The sequence below is a fragment of the Budorcas taxicolor genome, chromosome 12 (assembly GCF_023091745.1).
Source record: "Budorcas taxicolor isolate Tak-1 chromosome 12, Takin1.1, whole genome shotgun sequence".
Lineage (NCBI taxonomy): Eukaryota > Metazoa > Chordata > Mammalia > Artiodactyla > Bovidae > Budorcas > Budorcas taxicolor.
The window spans coordinates 75,913,237-75,936,564 of NC_068921.1; the positions used below are offsets into that span (position 1 = coordinate 75,913,237).

Consider the following 23,328-nt stretch of genomic DNA (forward strand, 5'->3'; position numbering starts at 1 on the left):
ACGTTTTTTTTGAATGGAGTTTCTACGAGTGACTCTATCACATAGTTATATCAGTTCAGTTCAGTCACTCAGTCGTGTCCGACTCTTTGCGACCCCATGAATCACAGCACGCCAGGCCTCCCTGTCCATCACCAACTCCCGGAGTTCACTCAGACTCACATCCATCGAGTCAGTGATGCCATCCAGCCATCTCATCCTCTGTCATCCCCTTCTCCTCCTGCCCCCAATCCCTCCCAGCATCAAAGTCTTTTCCAGTGAGTCACCTCTTCGCATGAGGTGGCCAAAGTACTGGAGTTTCAGCTTTAGCATCATTCCTTTCAAAGAAATCCCAGGGCTGATCTCCTTCAGAATGGACTGGTTGGATCTCCTTGCAGTCCAAGGGACCCTCAAGAGTCTTCTCCAACACCACAGTTCAAACGCATCAATTCTTCGGTGCTCAGCCTTCTTCACAGTCCAACTCTCACATCCATACAAGACTACTGGAAAAACCATAACCTTGACCCTGATAATTATTATATAAGTCACCTTTTAATTTTGCATCCCTTCTCTCTACAGCTTTCTCCATGCAAGGGACTGGCTTTATTTATGTGTACTATCTAGTGTTAGTTCCCAGGTGACAAGTATCCCTGATAGGGTACTAAACAGTGTTTTAATTCCAAAGTTACTTCAGACAATTTTCCCTGAGGGGGATCAGGGAGTTCTTGTGTAATGAGTACAGAGTTTCTATTTGGGAAGATGGAAAAGCTCTGTAGATAAATGGTGGTGATGGCTGAACACTAAGAATGTACTTAATGCCACTGAAATGTATACTTAAAAAATGGTTAAAAGGGCTAATTTCATGTTATGTATATTTTACCTCAAAAGAGAAAAAAAGAAAAAAAAAAAAGAACAGGACTTCCCTGGTGGCATAGTGGGTAAGAATCCATTTGCCAGTGCAGGGGACACAGGTTTGATCCCTGGTCCATGAAGATTCCACGTGCCTCAGGACAAGTAAGCCCACGCACCACAACTATTGAGCTTGCGTGTTGCAACTACTGAAGTCTGTGTGCCTAGAGCTTGTGCTCAAGAGAAGCCACCAAAACGAGACGCCTGCACACCACAATGAAGAGTAGCTCCTGCTTGCTGCAACTGAAGAAAACCCATGCAAAGAATGAAGACCCAGCACAGCACCCCCCAACCTCCAAAAAAGAATAAATAAGATCTATGGAAAGCATTTAAGAATTAACTTAAAAATAGCAATAAAGATTTCTTAATATAAAAAAACCCCACAATTTTCCCCAATAAACGGATACTTTAATGGGTTACTTTATACCAAAATTAAAATTTTATACATAAACTAAATAAGGTTTTTAACATATGTGAATGTGTTTTGGTACAGCGTCCACAGTAGATGTCTTCAACTTAGAGACAGCTCCTTTCTCCGCTGTTGTAATTAACAAGGGTTGGTCACCTTCCAAGCTGAATCTCATCTGACATGAAATCTGTACAAATTATTTTCCAAGTTTAACCATGAGATAGCAAGATAGCTCTTTCCAGACATATATTTATCTTACTGCATGATGACTTGAACTTTATGGCTTCTAAATGAGGCATTTATGACGAGGAAATCCAGCCCAGCAACAGGAGACAAACTTTTAGACCTCTTTCCTGATGGTGTTAGAGTTAAGGTTTATTACATGGGGGTGGGATGTCAGTGACTCCGGGCAAACGTAGAGAATGTTCTCAAGCCCTAAGTCCGGATCCAGTAGTGAATGGGCTGCAGACTGGTGAGCTGTCATAATGCCTCGCATCTCTTCTTCATGACCTGTCTCCATCTGCAAAACATAGCCTTGCCCACTGACAGAGAATGTTCCAAAGACACCAGAAGATCCTTGGCTTCTGTGTGCTCAAGATGTACACAATGTCACGCTCTCTTTCCTCCACCGGTTATGAAAAAAGACAGCTTCCAATACCCCCTAAGTAAGGAAAGCGGCTATTTTATTTCTTGTGGAAAGACTCCTTTTCCTTCTGTCGCTGGAACTCTCTGAGGCTGAGTGGATCATGGCTAGGGCCCTGGGCGTGTCACAGGCAAGACCAGCAGCTGTGGTCCGAGCCGTCACTTGACTCGGGTCCAGTGTTGGTGATGCTGTAGGGGCCCAAGAAGGTGAGCTCAGCTGGCCAGGATGCCCTGCTGGGATAAACGACCACTTGTCCCAGAGAAGTCAACCAGGGAGGTGATGAAGGAGTGGAAGGGGAACAGACAGAGGGATTAACGTGTCTACGCATCCTTGGGAACAACCAGTAGAATTCAGAGCCAGACTGACTGCAGGGTGACAAAGCGCTGATCCAAGTCCTCTGGGAGATCCAGCCCCCCAGTCCGCCTCTTGAAATCTATACCGTGGAAACTTAGACCAAGGCAGAGACATGGGTACAATGGTCCCCAGGCACCCAACCTCAGCTTCCACAATTAGCAACCAACATCTGTCAAGCTTGTTTCAAATCCCTACCCTCTTTTTTCCCCTTCAAGTATTTTTAAGCAAATTTCATATACCACGTTATTTCACCCCCAAATATTTCAATATCCTGCCCCCTCTTAAGGCTGTCCGACAATAAATACCCAATACTCGCTACCAGAAAATCAGCAATGTTGTTTTTAATACAGATGTGGTACAGAATGTTTAATTACAGCAGGGCAGAGATTCTAGTTAAATAAAATTAAAAACCTTTATTTTTCCCAAATATAAAATTACTCAATTAATGTCTGAAAAGAAAATATAACATGGTGAAGGCTTTACATTACACCACTATTCACCACAAGATTTATGATTTATCAATGACATACTCCACCACTTTGGCAAAAGGATGAAATTTTTAAAATGGTTTATAAACCTAACATAGCAAAGACTGTATACACCTCCAAACTGCACTGCTTTTATGTACAAGAATAAAACAGTAGAGTCAAGTGTGTTGCATATACTAGAACAGCACAAATCTGTCACAATTAAACTTTATGCAGAAGCTGATGTATTAAAAATGTAGAAATGTCATACGTGTATGTACACAATACCAAGACTGTATTAACAAACTCTATGTACATAACAGTATACTGTACTCCTTTAAACGTTTAGCATAGTTGTGTTTATTAATACAGGCCTTTGGTTCTAAACTGCTTGACTAGTTTTAAGCTCCCATAGTTTCTTAAGCTTTCCTATTTCTTCAATGCAAGTAAATGAGTATAAAAGCACTAGCTTTTCTGGTTCACTGGTACAAAAATTACAATGGTCAGTTTCCTTAGGTCATCAAAAACTAGTCACAAAAATAGTTCTTGTTTTCAATCTGAATGTGCCACAGGAAAAAAAAAATATTTTCAAGATTTTCCAGCTTAGCCTAGAGGCGAAGGGTTACCCTCCAGCCTCGACTTCAGTGCTATGTACATTCCAAAACACGTGTTTTCTCCAGGCCGTTTATTTTTAATACTACTTCTGTAAGGAAGAATAACACTTAACTCCAGCCGAAGAGTGTCCACTACACATCTCTGTTAAGACACAATGAAAATGTTGAATATTGCCAGCGAGGTTTAAAAAAAAAAATAACGAATGCTCTCTTGAGGAGGACTCCTCCAGGAGATACGAAATTACCCGGTTCTTTATTCCCGTAACTCTTCCATCCCCTCGGCTCCTCCTTGTGCTCGGTCTCCCCGTGTCGGGCACCTGCCCAGGGATTAGCTTTGGAGTCATCGTCCTGAGTTTGCAAATGACAGAGCAAGTCCCCACCCGTGGACCACGCGGGGAGATCACACCACGGAGGACGAGCTGGTCATGCCGTGCACCAGCGTGCTGGTGGGCGTCCCGCTGATGGCATTGAAGATGTGCAGGGAGTTTGGCAGAACGCTCGTCTTCTCCTCCAGGGGGCAGATCTTGAGGCACAGAGACGCAGTGTTACCCACACGCAACGCGCCCAGTGACACTTCTCACAACTCATCACCCGGCGGCCACTGCGTGACTGTGACACCCCCAGGTAGCTCAGCCTCCATGCAGGGCCGAGGGAGCGGGGCAGCTCACCTCCCACTGTGTATCAGGGTTTATCGGATCAGGATTTTAAAGAGCAAGTCAAGGACAGCATGTTTCGTTTCCTCTACACGTTAGTGAGTAGAGAGCCTTCTAAGCTCACCAGGTCATAAAAGCACCTTGAAGTCTATCCTGCACGTACCTGGTGGGGACACGACCTGGTCCCGGCCCTTGGAAAAGTCTTTTTTTTTTTAAATGAATCTGGAGCATCGGTGTTTTCCACCAGCTCCTTTTCTCAAGATCTTACAGATTTCCATGCTAGGAGAGAGAGAGTGGCCGCCTTGCTGACTCTCAACAAGTGTCTTTCACACTCAATAACGCAGGGAAGAATTCTAAGTACAAGACTTGACCTACTGCCGGGTGGACACTGAGAGAAACACACACACTCAGAGGCTCCCCTGGAAAGTCCAAGACTCCAGGGCAAGACCATTTTTGCTTTAGGGTTCAAAGTTTAATCTTCACAGTTGTTGGGATAATGGAAAATTCAAGGTGCAGTTAACAGCCAGCATGGCATTATGTCCACACAGTCTGGGAGTTTAATATTCTCAGCTCTGAATTTTTTCCCCCCCTACTTTCATCTTGTCTAGTGCCAAGTGCTGACAGCCACTGATCAAGCTCTCCAAACTACCTGGAGGCCCCACACAAAAGACCCTGAGCTTTCTCCAGACACTTGTTCCCACAAAACCCTCTCTTTCCGCTCAATTATTCACGTATTTATTTCTTTAGTCATTTCTATTTTTTTTTGTACTTTTCTAAATGCCCAGAAGAGGGCTGCCTTCTTTTTGCACATGTACTGTCATTATGTCGGTGTCTACAGTTATCCAAACTTAGTCGTAACTTTCTGTGAGCCAGTTATTAAGATCCAGAGAAATAAAAGTAGAAAATGACATTACCATCCCATCTGAATACGTGAGCATGGAGGAGAAAAAAAAGCAAGTTAAAGCTTAGACATTTAAGTTAGTTTTCTGCAACAGAAGCCTCCTAACTAAATCATCACAGGCAACTGACACAAATGGCACTGGCTTCCATTTAAGAATGAAAGGCAATGATGGAGGCAACAGACAGAAGCAGTCATGTGGGCCGCTTACGGGGCCAACATTGATCAGAAAGACTGACACAGAAGTCTCCATCAACTCTGTGGTTGATGGAGAACAGACCCCTCAGAAAGCAACAGGAAGTAGCCTTTGACATTCATTTAGTTCCCTGGGCAGCTGTCCCCACTGATGACTACTGAGCCCACATATGTAATCCCACTGAAAGGAATTCACACAGGAAGATGGTGGTAGCAGTGCAATCAGGGAAGCTGCCCAGAATGACAAGGAATAAAGAAGCAGCCTTGAGGACTGACTCACTGGGGCACCCAGATCAGCTGTAAGGAGTCACACTCTGCACAACCCTATGTTTTTAAATGGTGAAAGACATTTACTGCAATGGAGAATTCCTTAAACCAAAGGATTGGGTGAATAAAGAGTTCCAGGAATAGTACTGGTATTTCTTTTTTTATGTGAGTTGTTTCTGAGCTATTGACAGTTTGAGTGATAGAAAGGAGGTTAGACAATGACGGGTAGGCTTCTTGCTGGCTGTTCCCCAAGCCCCCAGGGTTAGACAGTAGCAGCAGTGCAGCATGCTACCCTATCCTTCAGAGAGCAACATTCTGGAAGGATGTCGGGGCATTCAGACCATTGTAGGGTGCACCTGAGACCCCCAAGTGTGCAGGGGGTCTAAACATGAGAAGCACTCGAGTGTGGCACCTACCTGCTCGTGCATGATTTCAGAAAGCTCTTTTGTCATTTCCCTGTAGTTGGCCTTCATTTCTTCCTGATACTCTATCTGGTCCTCCTTGATGAGCCGTTCGTTCACTACTAAGGCTTGACCGCAAGCTTCCACAAATTGCCTGAAACGGTGCGGGAGAGGGAAATCAAGGCATGAACAGAACAAAGCGTGAGCCCAACTGGCAGGATCTCTTTCCTGAGCAAGCACAGGAACAATTGCTACTTCAAGAGAAAGACATTTCCAGTGTGCGTTACCTGAAAACTTCTTTAAGCAACTTCACTTTATTGTCAGGGTATCTTTTCGTGTTTGTGTCATCTAAGAAAGCTCGGGCATATGCCAGTGGACCAGCGTTGACCTGGATAAAGAACAAAAATTTAAAATTAGGTTATGAAGAAAATGCCCATCATCGTTAGTTTCAGCTGGCATTTGCTAAAAATGCTGCTTGAGTGAGTGAGTTATGACCTCTGCCCTCCATGAACTTAGGACCCAAAAGAAGAAACCATGAATCAAGCTCATATTGCTATAAGCTATTTGATGTTTGTCATCTCAGCCATCCTCAGGGCACTTGTGATGATGGTTCATCTTATGGAGGAAGAACTAACGCTTGGAAAATGTAAGGACCTGTTTAAGGTCGAACAGCCAATAAGTAAGACACCTGAGATCAGAGCCAGTCTTCCAACTGGTATTTGTGCTATATGACACTGAACTAAGAGGTCAATCTGGTGAGTTCAATGAAAACTGAAAAACAAAGTACGTGTGCCAGTTTTAAAGAACCAACTCTTCCCCTGGTGGAATTGTGGAGCTGATCTGCTACCCTTAAATGAACTAACAATTTCAAGGGCTGGGAGGCCAAAGATTCAGGGGAATTTGGCAACAAGATGAGGGACTCAGAGCCCTGCATGTCTCCTCTAATTCACCAAGCGGAGCTCTCTGAGGCTGAGTAAGTCAGGAAATGTGGGAGTGTGGCGAGAAAGAGGGTTAGACACACTGGATGGGGAGGGGAAAGTTCCAGGCACTTGGGACTTGGGAAAGGGCCTGACTACGTGATCATTGCATGATTTTTCTGGGATGGGGGTGTCCTGAAGGACTTGGAGGTAAGTGAGCAGGGAGGGCGTGGCTGTGGCTGTGGGTGAAGGGCATGGGCAGCAGTCCTGGCCCACGGCATGTAGGACTAGCAGTAATGGCAGGGGAACTGAACTGGTAAGAGTTCACACCAGGGGTGGGGAGACGGGGGGCACAGAGGTTAGAAGGGGGCCCTCTGACATAGGGACAACTAGCTAACCCTCAGGGATGACTGGGTATGATCCCTGGATATATGTGGGGAGCTTTGTCAATAACCTAAAAGTGACCTGAACGAAGGAATATCCAGAGTGATGTGTATGTTCAGTTTTAAGAAGGTGGAGAAGGAAGCTCGTGACACTTCATAAGGTCAGCATGCTAAGACCCTGGAGTGGAGAGCAGAGTCATGAAGCCACCCGATGGCTCTGTCCTGTGCAACAGCCACCTGGGAGAGGCTCTTGGTGGAAGAATTAAAGAAACACAAATAAAAGGATCAGGCTTCTCTCCCCGGATTCCAGCTTTGTTGTTACCCTGGAGGGAGTAACTTTCACCTCCTCGGTTGATCACAGAATGCTTTGGTCTTAAAGGTGACCAGGAATTTATCCAATGCTAAGTTCACTATCAAAAGGCAGGGCACATGCCCTTTGGAAAGTGCATCCTGCCCAGCCCCACCCTTCCCTGCCACGCCTTCCCCCTGACCCACAGTGGCCTTTTCAGAAGCTGGCTGTTTCCAGGCCCAGGCCACGTTACTGAGTGGTTTTTGTTTTAAGCTGCAGAAAATTGTGGCCTCTGGCCCGTTATGCAATCACGTGGCTGGAGTATTTATCATCTTCACCTGATACCTTATTTTGGTACATTAGTCTTTTGGGCCTTAAGAGAAGAGGTTGAAAACATCTGTAAATACTTTTGAGGTGAATGACTTTTAGAAAAATGTGAGGTAACAGCTTAGCATTGATCTGATAAAAAGTTGACAAAAACCGATTTCAGAAACTGAAACCAGTGTATTACAATCTACATGTAACCTTTATAAACACATTCTTCTTGAAAGAGAAAAGCGGATATAGGAATATACACATAATGCAGGTGGCTAGAATTATTTATACAAACTTAAAAACGTCAATAAAGCAAGAAGCATGCTGGTCACTGGAGGGAGTAACTTAATATCTATCAATTTCTTAGGAAACCATGTAAGTACAATATCTGAAAAACATCCCTATGATTGAAGTGTACCATACCAAGATAAAGGTGCATGTAAGTGTTTAGCTTGTACAAACTGAACACACCTGTGTATCCAGCACCTGGGGGTGGGGTGGGGGGTGGTAGGAAAAACTGGAAGATTGGGATTGACCTATACACACTACTATGCATAAAATAGATAATTAATAAGGACCTACTCTATAGCACAGGAAACTCTACTCAGTACTCTGTATGGCCTAATGGGAAAAGAATCTAAAAAAGAGTGGATATATGTGTATGTATAACTGATTCACTTTGCTGTTCAGCAGAAACCAACACAACGTTATAAATCAACTACACTCCAATAAAAAGGACAAAAAAAGTCAGCACCTAGATCCAGTACAACTTCACCTGAACAGCTAAAGGAAAAAAAAAGTCTTGACCCCTATTTGTTACCACAGAAAAATCAATTCAGATAAACAAAGAAAAAAAGAACATCTCTGAAACAGATTTCTATAGAGGATACAAAATCTGCTACTAATAAAGGAACTATTGATCAGTTGGGCTATGTTGAAATGAAGAATTTCACTAATCAAAAGATACCATTAAAAGAGTGAAACTTCAGGTACCTTTTCAGTTACAATTTTCATAGAAACCAGAAAACAACAGTTTCATATGAAAACCTATAGCTCTCCATACTTCATCTTATTTAAGTCTTGATGCTTCCACTAGGCAGTCAGAATTAACCAAATTTCTGAGAAGCCAGGCTGTACCCATCTCCAGCCCTTGCAGACAGCTTGGTGACAATGATGCTCTTGTAGCCAAAGGGCTCCCGCCCATCTGGGATTGGGAGAAACCGCACAAATACAGAAGAGAGGGTGGGGATCTCCTCTGGATCTGGTGTGAACGACCTGAAATTCCCTGGGTCCACAGGTGCTGCCCTGCAGATGCCTGGCCTGGCGGGCGGATTGCCTGGCCTGGCACCCGGCTTACCTGGACGCTCACGCTGCCCTGGAGCTTGAGCTGCAGTTTGATCATGTCCACTTCGGCCGAGGAGCACAGCTGCCGGAGCTCGGCCACCTTCTTGCTCATCTCGTCGATGGCCACCTCGATGGGGTTCAGGTCTGTGTGGTGCTGGTACATGACTGGGATCCGCTTCTTCACGTACGGGAAGCAGTGTATCGCTGTGGAGGAACACAGCGCAGAGTCAGGCCACGGCTCGCGCTGCTAAATTCGTCCCGACAGACAGCTCATCACCACGCCCAAGTGACAGGTAAGGAACCTGAAGCGTGTCTAGGACACATGCTGGCACTTCGCAGAACCAGAAACCAGTCTCCCTTTATTGTGCTGTGCGTTTAACCACAGGCACCACATAAAGTCAAGAGGGTCGGGTTCTTGTTTACTGTAATAGGAGAGGTTTATCTTTAAAGAAGTCATTTGATCACTCCTTGCTCAATTTTCTTGCCCATAAATGTGCTAAACCTTTCTTGGAAGTTGTGAGAGCTGAATGAGCTAGCAGGCATGAGACAGCTTTGCAAATATAAAAAAGACTAAATAAACAGTCCTGAGACATCATATAACAGAGTTAAGTCCAGAAAAGAGTTCCATAGGAATATCCTTGAGCCATGGAACAACTTGGAATCACATGCTTAAGTTTGCACAAGTCAGAGAAATCAATGAAAATAACATGTGAGAATGTATTTCCAAGCAAAGTAGTTTATGAACTGGAAATTCACAAACTTTGAGTTGCAATAATAAAGATGTTTTAAAACTTGAGTGATTCAACAACATTAAAAAATATTTAGTTTTTCTCACATATTTTTTTTAACCAAAAAGACGCCACTCAATATTGTTTTCACTTCTTTTAAGACACCTGAACATATCAACACCAAAGAGTTGGTTTAAAAAAGAATAGAAAAAAATAGCACTGAAACATATATATTACCCTATATGAAACAGATTGCTAGTCCAGGTTCGATGCATGAGACAGGGCGCTCAGGGATGGTGCACTGGGATGACCCTGAGGGATGGGGTGGGGAGGGAGGTGGGAGAGGGGCTCAGGATGGGAGACACATGTATAACCATGGCTGATTCATGTCAATGTATGGCAGAAACCACCACAATATTGTAATTAGCCTCCAATTAAAATTAAAAAAAAAAGAACAGAAAAATAGTTGTTTCTAATTCAATACTGTTTCACATTTCTCCCCTATTGCTTATATATTGTATATGTAAATATAATGTTCTTATTTCATATATGTATTTATGAATAGGCAGGTAGCTATATGCTTAAAGCTTCTATTACTTTTTAACAAGTGGAAATAAGATAGGAGTGTTATGTTTAGATTCTTTACTATTTAGTAAGTGGTTGGGGAGGGTTTACTCGAAAAGGACTGATCACAAAACGAGAAAGGTCGGCTCCCAGGGTTCCCTCAGGGCCACCCAAAAGTCCAAACAGAGCGGGAAAAGACATTCAACCTGATCCAACCCTGTTTGTCACACCCTTTACAGGCCTGTCCTAGTTGCCGAATGCAATCTAAGGCCGAGGGTCCGTGGCTACCATTTCTTCTGTGTTCTCTGCGGACACAGTTTTTAAGTGGCGACACTGGGATTGGCAAGTCCTCTTTGGACTGAAGGCTCCTTTGACAAGAACTAGATGCTGCTGTTTATCAGCCAGGGAGATGGGAACAGCCCTCCAGCCACAGGTGTGCCCAGACACGACAGACTGACGTGCTTTACAGTGAGAATACTGTGTTCTCATTCGTCAGGACACACGTCTTGTGAGGCTCACGCCATGTCAAAACACACTACTAACGTTATCACAGTGCTTCTGGGTGCCATGGGGTGGCAGCACCATTATTTCAGAGAGAAAAAAAAACAACTCCAAGGGTATTTGTGAGATGTCCATGTTACACTGATTCCACTCAGCAAAAGGTCTGAGTCACTGCTTCTTATGATGGTCACAGGGGGCTAAAAGAGGCACAGGAGAGGTGAAATGATACAGAAAACTCAGGGTCTGTGCATGAGCCCACCAAGGCACATGATCCAGGACCACCCCCTGGCCCAGCCTTCCTTACTGGCCTCATGTCTCCTCTCACTGGGGTCACTTGGCTCCAGCCACACTGGCCTACTGGTCACCCTGAGCATGGTGGGCACAGGGACCCCCGCCACTGGTCTCTGCCCCCATAGCTCTGTCTTCCTCCAGACATTTGCACAGACCATTCCCTCACCTCCTTCAAGTCTGGACTCTCCATGAAGCCCACAGGGCTTCCATTTAACCCACCATTTAACCTGCAACCTTCCCCTTCCCCAACACCCCATTTCCAATCCCCCTTTGCTTTTGTCCAGAACGCGTATTACCTTCCAACACAGACACATTTACTCATTATATTTACTGTTTATCGTCTGTCTCCTCCTGCTAGAATTCAACTGCACAGAGAGTTCTGTTTTGTTGATACACCAAGTTGGACATTGCCCGCCCGTGCTCCACAAATTTTGCTGAACGTTAGAATATATTACTCCCCAAATGGCTACATGAAAGAGCAAATGGGCCTGGAAAGTGGAAAATTAGGTGGTGGACTGAGTGAGCCATCACATCATGAATCAACAGCCCACATCAGTGGTCTGTAGCCCTTCAGTCAGGACAATGAGGAAGAGACGGCTGAGGGGTGTGGTTGTACGGTCTGGTGAGACTGATCAGGGGGTAAGGGGTGGGGGAATTATTTCCAACCTGAGAAGGAGTCTGGACGTGATTTGGGAGCCTGAGGAATAATGACCAGGAACTCCATGGGATGAGCTCCACGAAAGAAGGAACAGACAGGGTCAGGTAGGGAGGCAGGCTCAGAACTGACACCGAGGGGGATGGGAGGGTGATCATTAGGTCTTTCAAACGACCCACTATTGTAGCTGACTGAGTGAACTATCCAGGAAAGTGAACCTGTCTGGGTTCGGAGGGCAGGGGCTTCTACACAACTTGAAGGCCAAAGGACAGCTCTGAAGCAATGCAGAGGAAGAAGATCCTAAGGGATTAATAACACAAGGGAAAGCTCAGAATATCCTGGCCTGTGTGTCTTTAAGTGAAGGTTGGTATAGTTTACAGGTTCTCAGTAGCATTTTTACAAGCCCTTCTCTAAATCTTTGTACTATCAGTAGTTAAGCCTTGTGAAATTCTGAGATCGTTTGGGCAGAAACTGCACCCCTTCTTGCTCTTTTGTTGCATTATAATCTCCTTTTGCTCATCATCAACCTCAAAAGGCAAGGAGCTCAATGGTGGATGAGATTGTAGCAAAATGAAGTGCATTCCTTCCCCACCTGGGCATAATTTACCAAATCCTTTCACACAGGATGGACAGTGTAACTTTCTTTTTACAGATGAAAAACTAAGGTGCAGAGAGATTAAGTGACCTGCCCAAGGTCACATAGTGAAGATGTGATAGGGTCTGCAGGACCCAGGCCCAGGCTCTGCACTGCCCACACCTCCTAAGGGTGATTATTTCCTGAGTCGATTATTTCCTTTCTCTGTAGCAGCGTTACTCTTTGTCCCCTCTGCTCAGGCGGGTACAGAGCTTTGCTCTGGTCTGTTATCTAATCTAAAATACTTCTGCAACAAAATGGGAAACTGGCTAGTGAAAACACCCCATGGTAACTGTTTATGAATAAGCATGCTCCCTGAGTGGGATAATCATGATACAAATCCTGACCCTGACTCATCAGTGAGCTCGGTTTATTTAAATCAGCAGTTCTCCAACTTGAGCAGTGTCAGAAACACCTGGAAGGCTAGGTTAACCACACCAGCTGGGCCCTGCCCCCAGCATGCCACAAGTTCCCAGGTGTTGCTGACACCGCAGACTGGGAACAACCTTTGATAAGCACTGATCTGAGGTTATCACTGCTGGAGAGATAAACATGGTAAGCTGGTAATTCTTGTAAAATGACTCCACCTAAAAAATGCAGTTATTTTGCTTAATAAGGATTTGCTACTGTGTCCATCAGAAAAACAATTCATTGCTCAGATGGTAAAGAATCTGCCTGCAATGCAGAAGATCTGGGTTCGATCCCTGGGCCAGGAAGATTCCCTTAGAGAAGGGAATAGCTATCCACTCCAGTATTCTTGCCTGGAGAATTCCAGGGACAGAGGAGCCTGGTGGGCTATAGTACATGGGGTCACAAGAGCTGGATATGACTGAGTGACTGACACTTTCACTTTCAATCTATGGGGAGGGGCTGATGTTTTTGAGGACAATATTGTTTGTGTTTTAAAGGTCGTTTTATTTTTCTAAAAACAGGAGCAGAATCTCCTTTTTAAAGAATGTAGGGGAGGGGAGGAAGGAGAGGGTGGGATGTATTGAGAGTAACATGGAAACTTATCTTACTATTTGTAAAATAGATAGTCAATGGGAATTTGCTGTATGACTCAGGGAACTCAAACTGGGGCTCTGTAACAACCTAGAAGGTGGGATAGGAAGGGAGGCGGGAGGCAGGTTCAAGAGGGAGCGATATGTAAACCTATGGCTGATTCATGTTGATGTTTGGCAGAAACCAACACAATTCTGTAAAGCAATTATCCTTCAATTAAAAAATAAAATACCTTCGAGAATAAGAAAAAGAATGTAGGGTTTCGGGGGTTCTTTGCTGAATTTAAATTTTTATCTCAGTTCCCTCATAGGAAGAATAAAAAATCCTATGCAATATGCTGTCCTGAGCTATTTCATCATGAACCACACTCTTTCTTTTCCTAACCACTAAATCACACACCACGCAATTCACCCATTTAAAGTGTATTGTCCACTGGCGAGGCAGAAGCTTCACCGGAAACTGCGCCATCCTCACAGAACTCTTCATTGATGATTATAGTGCTCCCTCGGAGAAGGCAATGGCACCCCACTCCAGTACTCTTGCCTGGAAAATCCCATGGACGGAGGAGACTGGAAGGCTGCAGTCCATGGGGTCACTGAGGGTCGGACACGACTAAGCGACTTCACTTTCACTTTTCACTTTGATGCATTGGAGAAGGAAATGGCAACCCACTCCAGTGTTCTTGCCTGGAGAATCCCAGGGATGGGGGAGCCTGGTGGGCTGCCATCTATGGGGTCGCACAGAGTCAGACACGACTGAAGTGACTTAGCAGTAGCAGTGCAGCAACGCTCCCTGCTCGTGACCAGGCGGAACACTTGACAACAGCAACCGCTGGACAAGCACTGGGCACCTTCCTGGTTCGACTTAACTATGGCCAGTCTGAAAAATGTGCCTCAATAGCAGATACTGACAACACGTGGCATTCTCAACAGCCTCCTCACTTATTTTTTTTTTTTTTAAGTCAAGAAAGCCTTTTATTGCTTGTTAAAGGTTAAAGGTTGCCTGTCATTTGCTGACCCTAACCTGAGAGCGATGGTGGCTCTTAGGTTACTCCCAAGACGCCTCTACATGTGTCACACAGCATAGTTCTAGGGGGTGGGTAATCAGTGGCTACTAATTGGTGCCAAAGGAGCCACTGAAACTCTTGCCACTGCTGAGTGGGCAGCCTGTAATGCGGTGGGCTTCCTGGTACTAGCAGCTGAGATTGTGCTGTCGTCTTGTTCTAGAAGCAAGAGCTGAGGCTGGCCAGCCACTCAGGGAGGAGGTGAGCCTCCTATCCCACCTGTTCCTGCCCCCTGGAGTCTCTGAGCAGGGTCATGCTGGGACCTGTGAGGCACAGATGCTTCAAGGGTCTGCTCCCATGACGTAGGTAGCCTCGGCACTGTGCGCAGGGGTGCTTGACCCGGGGGTGGGGCACGTATCTGGAGAGTCTGCCAACCGCTCAGAACAGCATGCCAGAGCGTTCTAGGAAGAAAATGGGCCCACTGGTTTCACCAGATTCTAAAAAGGGTAAGTGACCTGCCACTGGACCTGACTTCTGGTCTGATGGAAGAAGATACCCAACAGGTAAACAGAAAAATGTCATCTGCGTTTTCAAAAGCAAGCATGAGATACGTGTTAAACTGAAGCAGGTACGTAAGGAAAGTTAACTAAGTTCCCGAGGCCCTTCCGGTTCTAGAAGCTTCTGGATCCCTTCTGGAGGCTCTTTCTGTTGCCCTCCATGCTGAGGCTGGGTGTGGCTCTTACCGGAAGCTGGGTGTGGCTCTTACCGGAATGGGTGGGGTGGGGGGGAAGCCGTACCTGTCAGGATGGTGCGCCGCTTGCACTGCTCCTCTACGCCCCCCTGTCGCTTCCCGCTCTGGGTGAAGGGCATCTCGAACATGAAGCGGCGAATGTTGTGGGATCTTTCGAAGTCCGTTTTCCTTTCTTGCAGTTCTTTCTCATCAAAGAACGGGATCACGTGAGTCACCTGGATGTATGCATACTTGGAATCCAGATCCTTGGGGTTGACCTTTAAATGAATAAAGGGAATGGAATACAGCTTCTGGTGTCTCAATGCACGCGGAAGCTGTGTTTTCCCACTTTGTATGAGTAAAAGTTTTGGAGACTCAGAAAGTTTGAAAAAAAACAGTACAACAAATGCCATATACCCACCACTTAGAACAATTGCTAATACTTTGCTATTTGTTTATATGTCTCTTTACACACATATGTACAGGTAATTTTTTTTTTAGTGGAAGCATTTCAAAGTAAGTGGTTCACATCATGACACTTGAGCCAGCATCTCCTAAACATGACGACAGCCTCCTCCATAACCACAATACATCATCATTTTGTTAATGTTACAAAATTAACACTAATATCCTAATAGTACCCAATATACCAAGTTTAGATGAAAAATTCTCAAATGTCCCAGAATGGTATTTTTGGCTATTTGTGTTTGAACCAGAATCTAATCGAAGATTGCGTTTTACATTTAGTCATGGCTCCTTAGTCTTGTTTAATCCAGACTGTTCTTCTTCATGACACTGACTTTTTTAAAGACATCATGCTAGTTTTCATGTGGAATGACTCCCCATCTGGATTCCTCTGATTCTTTCCTAAGCTGTATTTTTGCATATTTGGCTTAGAGAAAAAAATGTTTGTTTTAGTAATAGTGTTTAAAGCCAAGCCCTCAAGTCATAATTAACCTGCAGATAGATTAGACTTAAACACATGGATATGAATTAATTTAATACAAGTAATAGATGAATGCATGAACATCTTGAGAGAAGGTTGTTAGGTCAAAGACACAGCCTGATCCAGACAAAGTTTTTGGCTTCAGAGAAAAAGGCAAGTTGGACTTGAGTGATTTGGTCTAGAAAGGAAGTAGGTCTTAATAAGGTTATGTTGAGGTTTCTGGCTAAAAATGGACCAACAATGTACATTTCTCCCTCTTCCTTTGTACAGCTCTGTCACAAAGTATAGAATTAACTGGCAAGGACAAAAAGGACGGAAGAACAGCAGTGTGTGAGTTTGTTGAATATCTGGAAGGCAGGTGCACGGGGGTTAAAGTTCTAATCCACATTCCCATGGAAGGGGCAACAAGGAGGAAGCCAGAGCACCCCTCAGAAGCCTGCTGTGATGGACTGGACATCTGTGTTCTCCCCAAATTCTCATGTAGAAATCTTAACCTCTAATGAAGTGGTTTTGGAAGGTAGGAGATGATTAGGTTAGGAGGGTGGGGCCTTCATGAATGGAATTAGTACCCTTATACAAGGCCCCCACAGAGCTCCCTCAGCCCTTCTTCTACATGAAGACACAGCGATAAGTCTATGCTCCAGTAAGAAGAATCTCACTCAGAAGACTGAGTCTGCTGGTGCCTTGACCTTGGACTTCCCGTCTCTCTCCTGAATGGTGAGGAATAAATTTCTGTTGTTTGTATGCTACCTGGTCTATGGTATCTGTTTCAGCAACCTGAAGAGATGGGCGTCTGGAGAAGACCAGCACTAGGATTAGGGTGACCAGGGGAGGTATGGTTTGGTGAGTGGCCCAGAGTCTATGGTGGGTGGTGGCAGAACCCCAGGCTCCCTTCCCAAGTCCCCACCCCCAAGAAAAGAACAGATTGTTCCTTGGAGAAACTGGTCTGGAAAGAGTCTAAGTGGGTTCGCCAGTCTCAGCAGAAAGCGGGGGCAAGGTACAGAGTAGGATGCAGATGGAAGGGCAGGTGGAAGGCTGCAGGCTGAACGTGGGACCTTCACCCTTGCTCATCTGCCTCCAGCATCCAGAATTACCTTCTCCCTTGTCCCCTCCCTACCACCTGGGCAGGAGACTGCAAGATTCTTCTCTGGAGAAAGGGAAGGGCCCCAAGGACATAAATTCCAGACACTGGAGACGCCTACGCAGGGCTCAGGACAAAAACATGAACTGAGGCTCCTCCGAAAGGATGGACTGAGAAAGAGGTCAAGCTTATTGCTGTTGGGAAGTGAACAGGAGGAACGTTTGTAAATGCAAAGAACAGGAGCTCCACTAGACCTGAGTTTCAGGAGGCAAGAGGATCCCATCTCTTGGGAGATGTCCTAAAGTCGGTACAACACGTAAATACACAAGGAAAGTGTGGAGGTTCAGAAATGGTCCTCGTGTGAGGGCAACTCAGCAGAGGACAGCCTCTCTAAGGAGAACATAAATCTCATTCCTACAGATGTGCTGGCTAGTTAGTTCCTTCCTTGGTCTGTCTGCTCATCCCTCTGTCTGTCCATCAGTCAACCAACCAGACATTGTGCTAAGTCCAAGGAAAAAGAGCAGTGACCAACAGAACCTAGGACCCTACTCCTACGGAGTTTCTAAATAGCTGGACTAAAAATGGTATGTCCTTTCAGATATTAATTATTTTTTTAAAAGAATATCTGTTTAAAGTTATAAAATAAAGGACCGCTTCATGAAGGATATCAGGGAAGCATAGAAACCTATTAGGGGAGAAAAAATACACTTGTCACTCAAAGTCAACCATTCTTAACTTTTTCCTGCATCTTCTTTTTTTGACACACATTTATGAATATATATGATCAATCATACATGAAAAAACAATATTACATTGCTATGATACATTTACAAGCATGGTCCATACCTTGCCAGAATCTTGTATCATCTTGACGTTTTCAGCACCAAATTTATCTGAGTAAAGTTTGAGAAGTCTCTGAGAAATTTCTGACAGAGGTGTGAGTTTGGGTTCCTTGTAAATATACTCCTTTCCATCTTCATCTTCAAAGAACCCCTGTGACATTACGCACAATTAGAGCTGCCCCCAGACACAAGCCCAAGGCTGACCACAGGGAATGAGTCTTTTGTTACAAGGGTTAACAACAACAAAAAAGGGAGTGATTCTAAAAACAAAATCGGGCTTTCCAAATAGGAAGGAAAATGATAATAACGTGAGGTCTGGGTGTGAAGATAAAGGAAAAACACAAAACTGCAAACTCATCCAAGAATGTGATCATTAAGTGTTGAGTGAATGAGAAATTGGGGATTCAAGACTGTGTTCTCTCGGTGAAGTCGAATGATGGCACTCAAGCCTGTTTCACATTCCCAAGGAACAGAACTCACTAAGACATGTCTCAGCAGCCAATGGGCTGGCCTCAGACACGCACACCCCCCCTTCTGACCTCTCCCATCTACACGGGATTTTACAGTATCAACAGAAGCATTCTGGCCTGGAGAGTATGTTTGGCAAAAGTTATGTAAAGTTGGTGTAAATTCCATTTTGCCTCACTGATGAGAAAAAATAGGAAAGGATTGTCGCATAATATCAGAAAATATTTTTATAATCGCCAGTCATCACCTGTTTTAGCACCAGTCAGGTCTGAATATGACAAGGCTTAGAAAATTGCTTGGGAAGTGAAAAAGGTTGAAAACGAAAAAGCCCAAATTGGAGTTAATATTTGAAATAAATTTTTAAAAAACATTTCTCATCTAAAATAAAAGAGAGAAAATGGTGCAAAAAACACGGTATATAAAAGGAAAAAACGCAGGCTAACATGAGACAAAAAACACCCACATCAAACTTAGGAGTTTAGATGCAGTGATTCACTGTATTACTTGCTTTTTAAGCATTTACTGTAATTACCTCCACATCTGTTTCACTGTCTGTAAACTGGTATTGCTATAAAGTTATAAAAGACAATAAATAACAGGATAAATTGAAGGTTATATAAAGCTCATTGAAAACCACACACCCTAAATACATGTATTATAATTTATACTATTTAATCATGTTAGAGACTTGGAGGTTAAACTTTCAGTTAAATATAAATGAACCTCTTTATAAAAGGTTTCTGAAATATTACAATGGTAAATCTACTTGCAAAAATATTATAAAAGATAAGAGACGCACAGGGACAAAGGAAACCAGAAAGTCTTAATTTTGGTTTAAAACATGCAGTATAGATGTGTAAGGGAACAGGTGATTTATTTCTGTGAATGGAATAAACTGTTAATCTGGTTTTTTCTGGAGTGTGTAATGACTGGACAGATATACATACAGACTTGAAACTTGCAAACCACACTGAGGTACCAAAGATGCTGCTAAGAATGTCTTATGGGAGAACTTACCGCTGCCTTAAGAAAGTAATAAAGAAAAGACAGGAAGAAAGAAAAAAAAAAAAAGCAGAAAGTTTACTACTGAGGAAGATAAGAACCATAGTAAACATGACAAATTCATTAAATTAGAATTTCTAGAAAATGGGAAATTTACAAAATACCACTTTATAGGGTCTAAACAAGAACAAAAAAGGACTGGGGATGCACTATAGGAGAGGGAGGAGGCTCACCTGCCCGAAGAAGGCCACTCGGAAGTACGTGCCCAGGAGCCGGCGGCCGGAGTGCATGACCTCAGTCACCTTGCTGTAGGCTCTGTGCAGCGTGTCGTATAGGTGGGCCAGCCTCTGCAAGGAAGAACACAGCTTGTTTTTTCCCATTTGCAGCTAGCAGAACTGATGTGAAACTAACAATGAAATGAGATCATGCAGGTGAAAACTCCTTGGACTTGAGTTAAAGAAAGAAAAGATCAAGAATGTGTTTTGACTGGACAACTGGCAGTGATCATTTCCAAGTGTTAAGTTTCCAACCCGAAGGGCCATCTGGCATACTGAGAACCCATCGGGTTCCCAGTGCAGTGAGTCAGTTCAGTCCTCTGATGCTGCCTGTAGTTTTTGCTTTTCCTACTCCATTCCTTAGCACGTGCTAAAGAGAAACTGGACGGCATCCCCAGCCCAGAAAGGCCGAAAGGGTCACTCTTTTCCCCCATCAGTGGAGCGAGGTAGAGTTCTAAGAGAAGAGGCACCTGGGGATTTTAAAAGTCAGGGTCCTGACAACTTTATGCAAGTGGAGTGCCAGAATCCCCAACCGCTGTCCTTTGAGATTGGAGGTCTGGGTAGAGGTGTGACATCTCGTGGCTCCGAGGGTGGTGGCCTCCAGGGTCACGTGCAGGGGCAGAGACCTCGTGCTCAAGCGGCCTGCTTGCGTTCTCTGCGTGTAAGAATGTCTGGGGATGTGTGTCACTCCCCCGTCCTCTGAAAAAGTTAACCAACAGACTACTCGGATACCTCGAAGTCCCTCCGCTTCTCGTAGATGGGGATGATGAGCTTATAGATGTCGGCGATCAGCTCGTAGCGCTCGGCCTTCCAGAGCCCGTCTGCGCACTGTTCCAGGAGCTCTGTGAGCACGTCCTGATCAAAGAGAGGGAGAGAGTGTTACAGGGAAACCGACCCTGCGCTCCTTGCAGAACGCATAAATGGTGAAGATGATTTCAAAATATGTAATATATTTTAAAAAATTATTTTATTCAACTTTTTTGGCTGCACGTGAGCATGTGGGATCTTACTTCCCAGACCAGGGATTGAACCCTTGCCCCCTGCAGTGGAAGCGCAGAGTCTTAACGACTGGACCACCAGGGAAGCCCCTCAAAATATGTAATATTTTTAGATAACTAACTTCTACATTTTTTTTTTGCAATGAGCTATTTTCCAGTCATGTTTACAGACAGAAATTAAGGTCTCATTTTGTGACTGTGGTAGTAGTTAACTGCATGGGGAAAAAAAATGGAAATTGATAGCTTCACACAGGCTCTCAATTTTTGTTCTTAGTTCTCATTTTCTAAATATGATTTAGATTTTTTTTTCTTTTCTGAGGAACAAGGACAATGCTGAGACATGGAGAGTCACTCAGCGTGACTTCAAACCAATGTAAACATCTTAGAGGAATTCAGTGATGGAGCGTGGGAGGCACTGTGCCTGCCTTGCCAACATCCTTTTCTTTTCAAAATTCTTACCTACTGAAGTTTGGGCAGTCACCCTGCCTCCATTAAAGTCCTTGAACTTAGGACTTCATTGATTTCTTTCATCAGTGTTTGGTAGTTTTTAGCATACAAATAGGAGAAGGCAATGACAACCTACTCCAGTACTCTTGCCTGGAAAATCCCATGGATGGAGGAGCCTGGTAGGCTGTAGTCCATGGGGTCGCTAGGAGTCAGACATGACTGAGCAACTTCACTTTCACTTTTGACTTTCATGCATTGGAGAAGGAAGTGGCAACCTACTCCAGTGTTCTTGCCTGGAGAATCTCAGGGACGGGGGAGCCTGTTGGGCTGCCGTCTATGGGGTCGCACAGGGTCGGGCATGACTGAAGCGACTTAGCAGCAGCAGCAGCATACAAATCTACAGATTTATACCTAATTTTTCCAGGTTTTTACTGTTATTATAAACAGTACTGTTTTTCAGTTTTGATTTTTTTTTGTAGTAAAAGCCTTTGTTGAGTAAGATTTAAAGTCATCTGGCATGTTTGTAGGAACTATACAAAGTGATTGTTAACAGCATGGTGCAACTATGGTGTAAGTATCTAAGTGTGAAGAAGGTTGGTTGAGTTTTGTATACTGATCTTCTATCCTATGATCTTGCTAAACTCAGTTTTAGTAACTTCTCTTGTAAATTCTTTTGGATTACTTGTGTCACGAAAGACAATTACATCTTCTGTCAACACAGGCAATTTTATTTCTTTTCTTACTGCACTGACTAGAATCTGTAGCACAGTGTTGAACAGGAGTGGTAAAAGTAGATATTCTTGTCTTGTTCACAGTTTTAGGTGGAAAGTATTCAGTCTTTCACCATAAAGTATGATGTTAGCTGTAGGTTTTTTGTAGATAATCTTTTTCTTGAAGAAGTTCCTTTCTATCCCTAGGTTTCCCCAACCCCCTGCAAACTCATGAGTAGATATTGAATTTTTTCAAATGCTTTTTTTGCATCTATTGAGATGGTCATATGATTTTCCTTATTTGTTCTGTTAATATGGTGAATTATATTGACTGGCTTTCCAGGGCTGAACCAACGGTGCATTGTCAGGGTAAACCCTACTTAGTCACAATGTCTTCTTATTTATATAGTGCTAGATTAAATTTGTTAATATATTTTTAAGTCTTTTATAGTTGCCTTTAAACATGTTTGTATCCCCTATTATTCTGTACATGAATGGCAGAACCTGTGTGTTTCATTACCAACCTAATGTTTCATTATAGTCCTAATGTCTATGATTTATAGGTCCAAAGAAAATAAACATTTAAAAAGCAGTTTCGAATCAATTCACCAGAAAATACTACCTGACTTAAATAAACCATCTTTAAAACAAGACATTTAACTCCTATGTCATATTTACAATATATAAATCATAAAACTCATCTGTGTGACTGAACTCTGTACCAAAGCTTATAAAGAGGTATACCAGTTGTCTCATACTTTTATTGTAGGTCTCATTAAGTGCAAACACTAAAATCAGATATATGTAGTAATTATCCTAACAGCTACAGACAAAGAAAAACGTCAGTAAAGGTCCTAACACGCTATCTGTTCATCCTGTATCTGTATTATGAAGATGCAAAGCCTCGCTCAGTTTTCTCTTAGTTTTGTCTCAGATCTTTTCCAGTGGAGAATCTATCCAGGTTAAACACAGCAAACTCTTATGATTCTTCTCATGCTTCTCTGATTATAAAAAGCTACATAAAAGAAAAGCATAAAAATAAAATCTATATAATATCAGTGTCCATATACTTACTTTACCATATTTATAAAACTGGGAAATGTAATAAAGGTCTAATGTAATTTGGGAGTTGTAAGGATCAAATAAAATTTTACTATCAAAACACTCTGAAAACCAAATGTTGTAAGCAAATAACAGACCACTTAAACAAACTTATTTCAGTCATCACTTCTACTTTGTATTTGTTTTTGAAATGAATCTTATTTCTACTGAGCAATGTAATATCCCACAGTGCCACATACATATTTGGTAGGCAAGAATTTCTTGGATGAATGAATCAGTCTGCATTTTTACAATATTACTAACAGCTGTCTTTCACTGTAAGGAAATGAGTTGAGTTCCTGTATCAAAGCCTTGC

General features: G+C 43.5%; 1 protein-coding gene across 6 annotated transcripts in view; it reads right to left on the minus strand.

Annotated features, from left to right (window-relative positions):
- Positions 1-2,553: 2,553 nt before the first annotated feature.
- Positions 2,554-23,328, minus strand: part of DOCK9 (dedicator of cytokinesis 9) — a 289,727-nt gene continuing 268,952 nt past the window's right edge. For all 6 annotated transcript variants that reach the window (XM_052650200.1, XM_052650198.1, XM_052650202.1 and 3 more), the window contains 8 exons: positions 20,489-20,611; positions 19,715-19,828; positions 18,016-18,162; positions 15,210-15,420; positions 9,048-9,238; positions 6,074-6,174; positions 5,802-5,940; positions 2,554-3,895 (listed from right to left, as the gene is read on the minus strand). In XM_052650200.1, the coding sequence (XP_052506160.1) occupies positions 3,773-3,895; positions 5,802-5,940; positions 6,074-6,174; positions 9,048-9,238; positions 15,210-15,420; positions 18,016-18,162; positions 19,715-19,828; positions 20,489-20,611 (1,149 nt within the window). In that variant the 3' untranslated portion in view covers positions 2,554-3,772. The remainder of the gene's footprint in view (positions 3,896-5,801; positions 5,941-6,073; positions 6,175-9,047; positions 9,239-15,209; positions 15,421-18,015; positions 18,163-19,714; positions 19,829-20,488; positions 20,612-23,328) is intronic.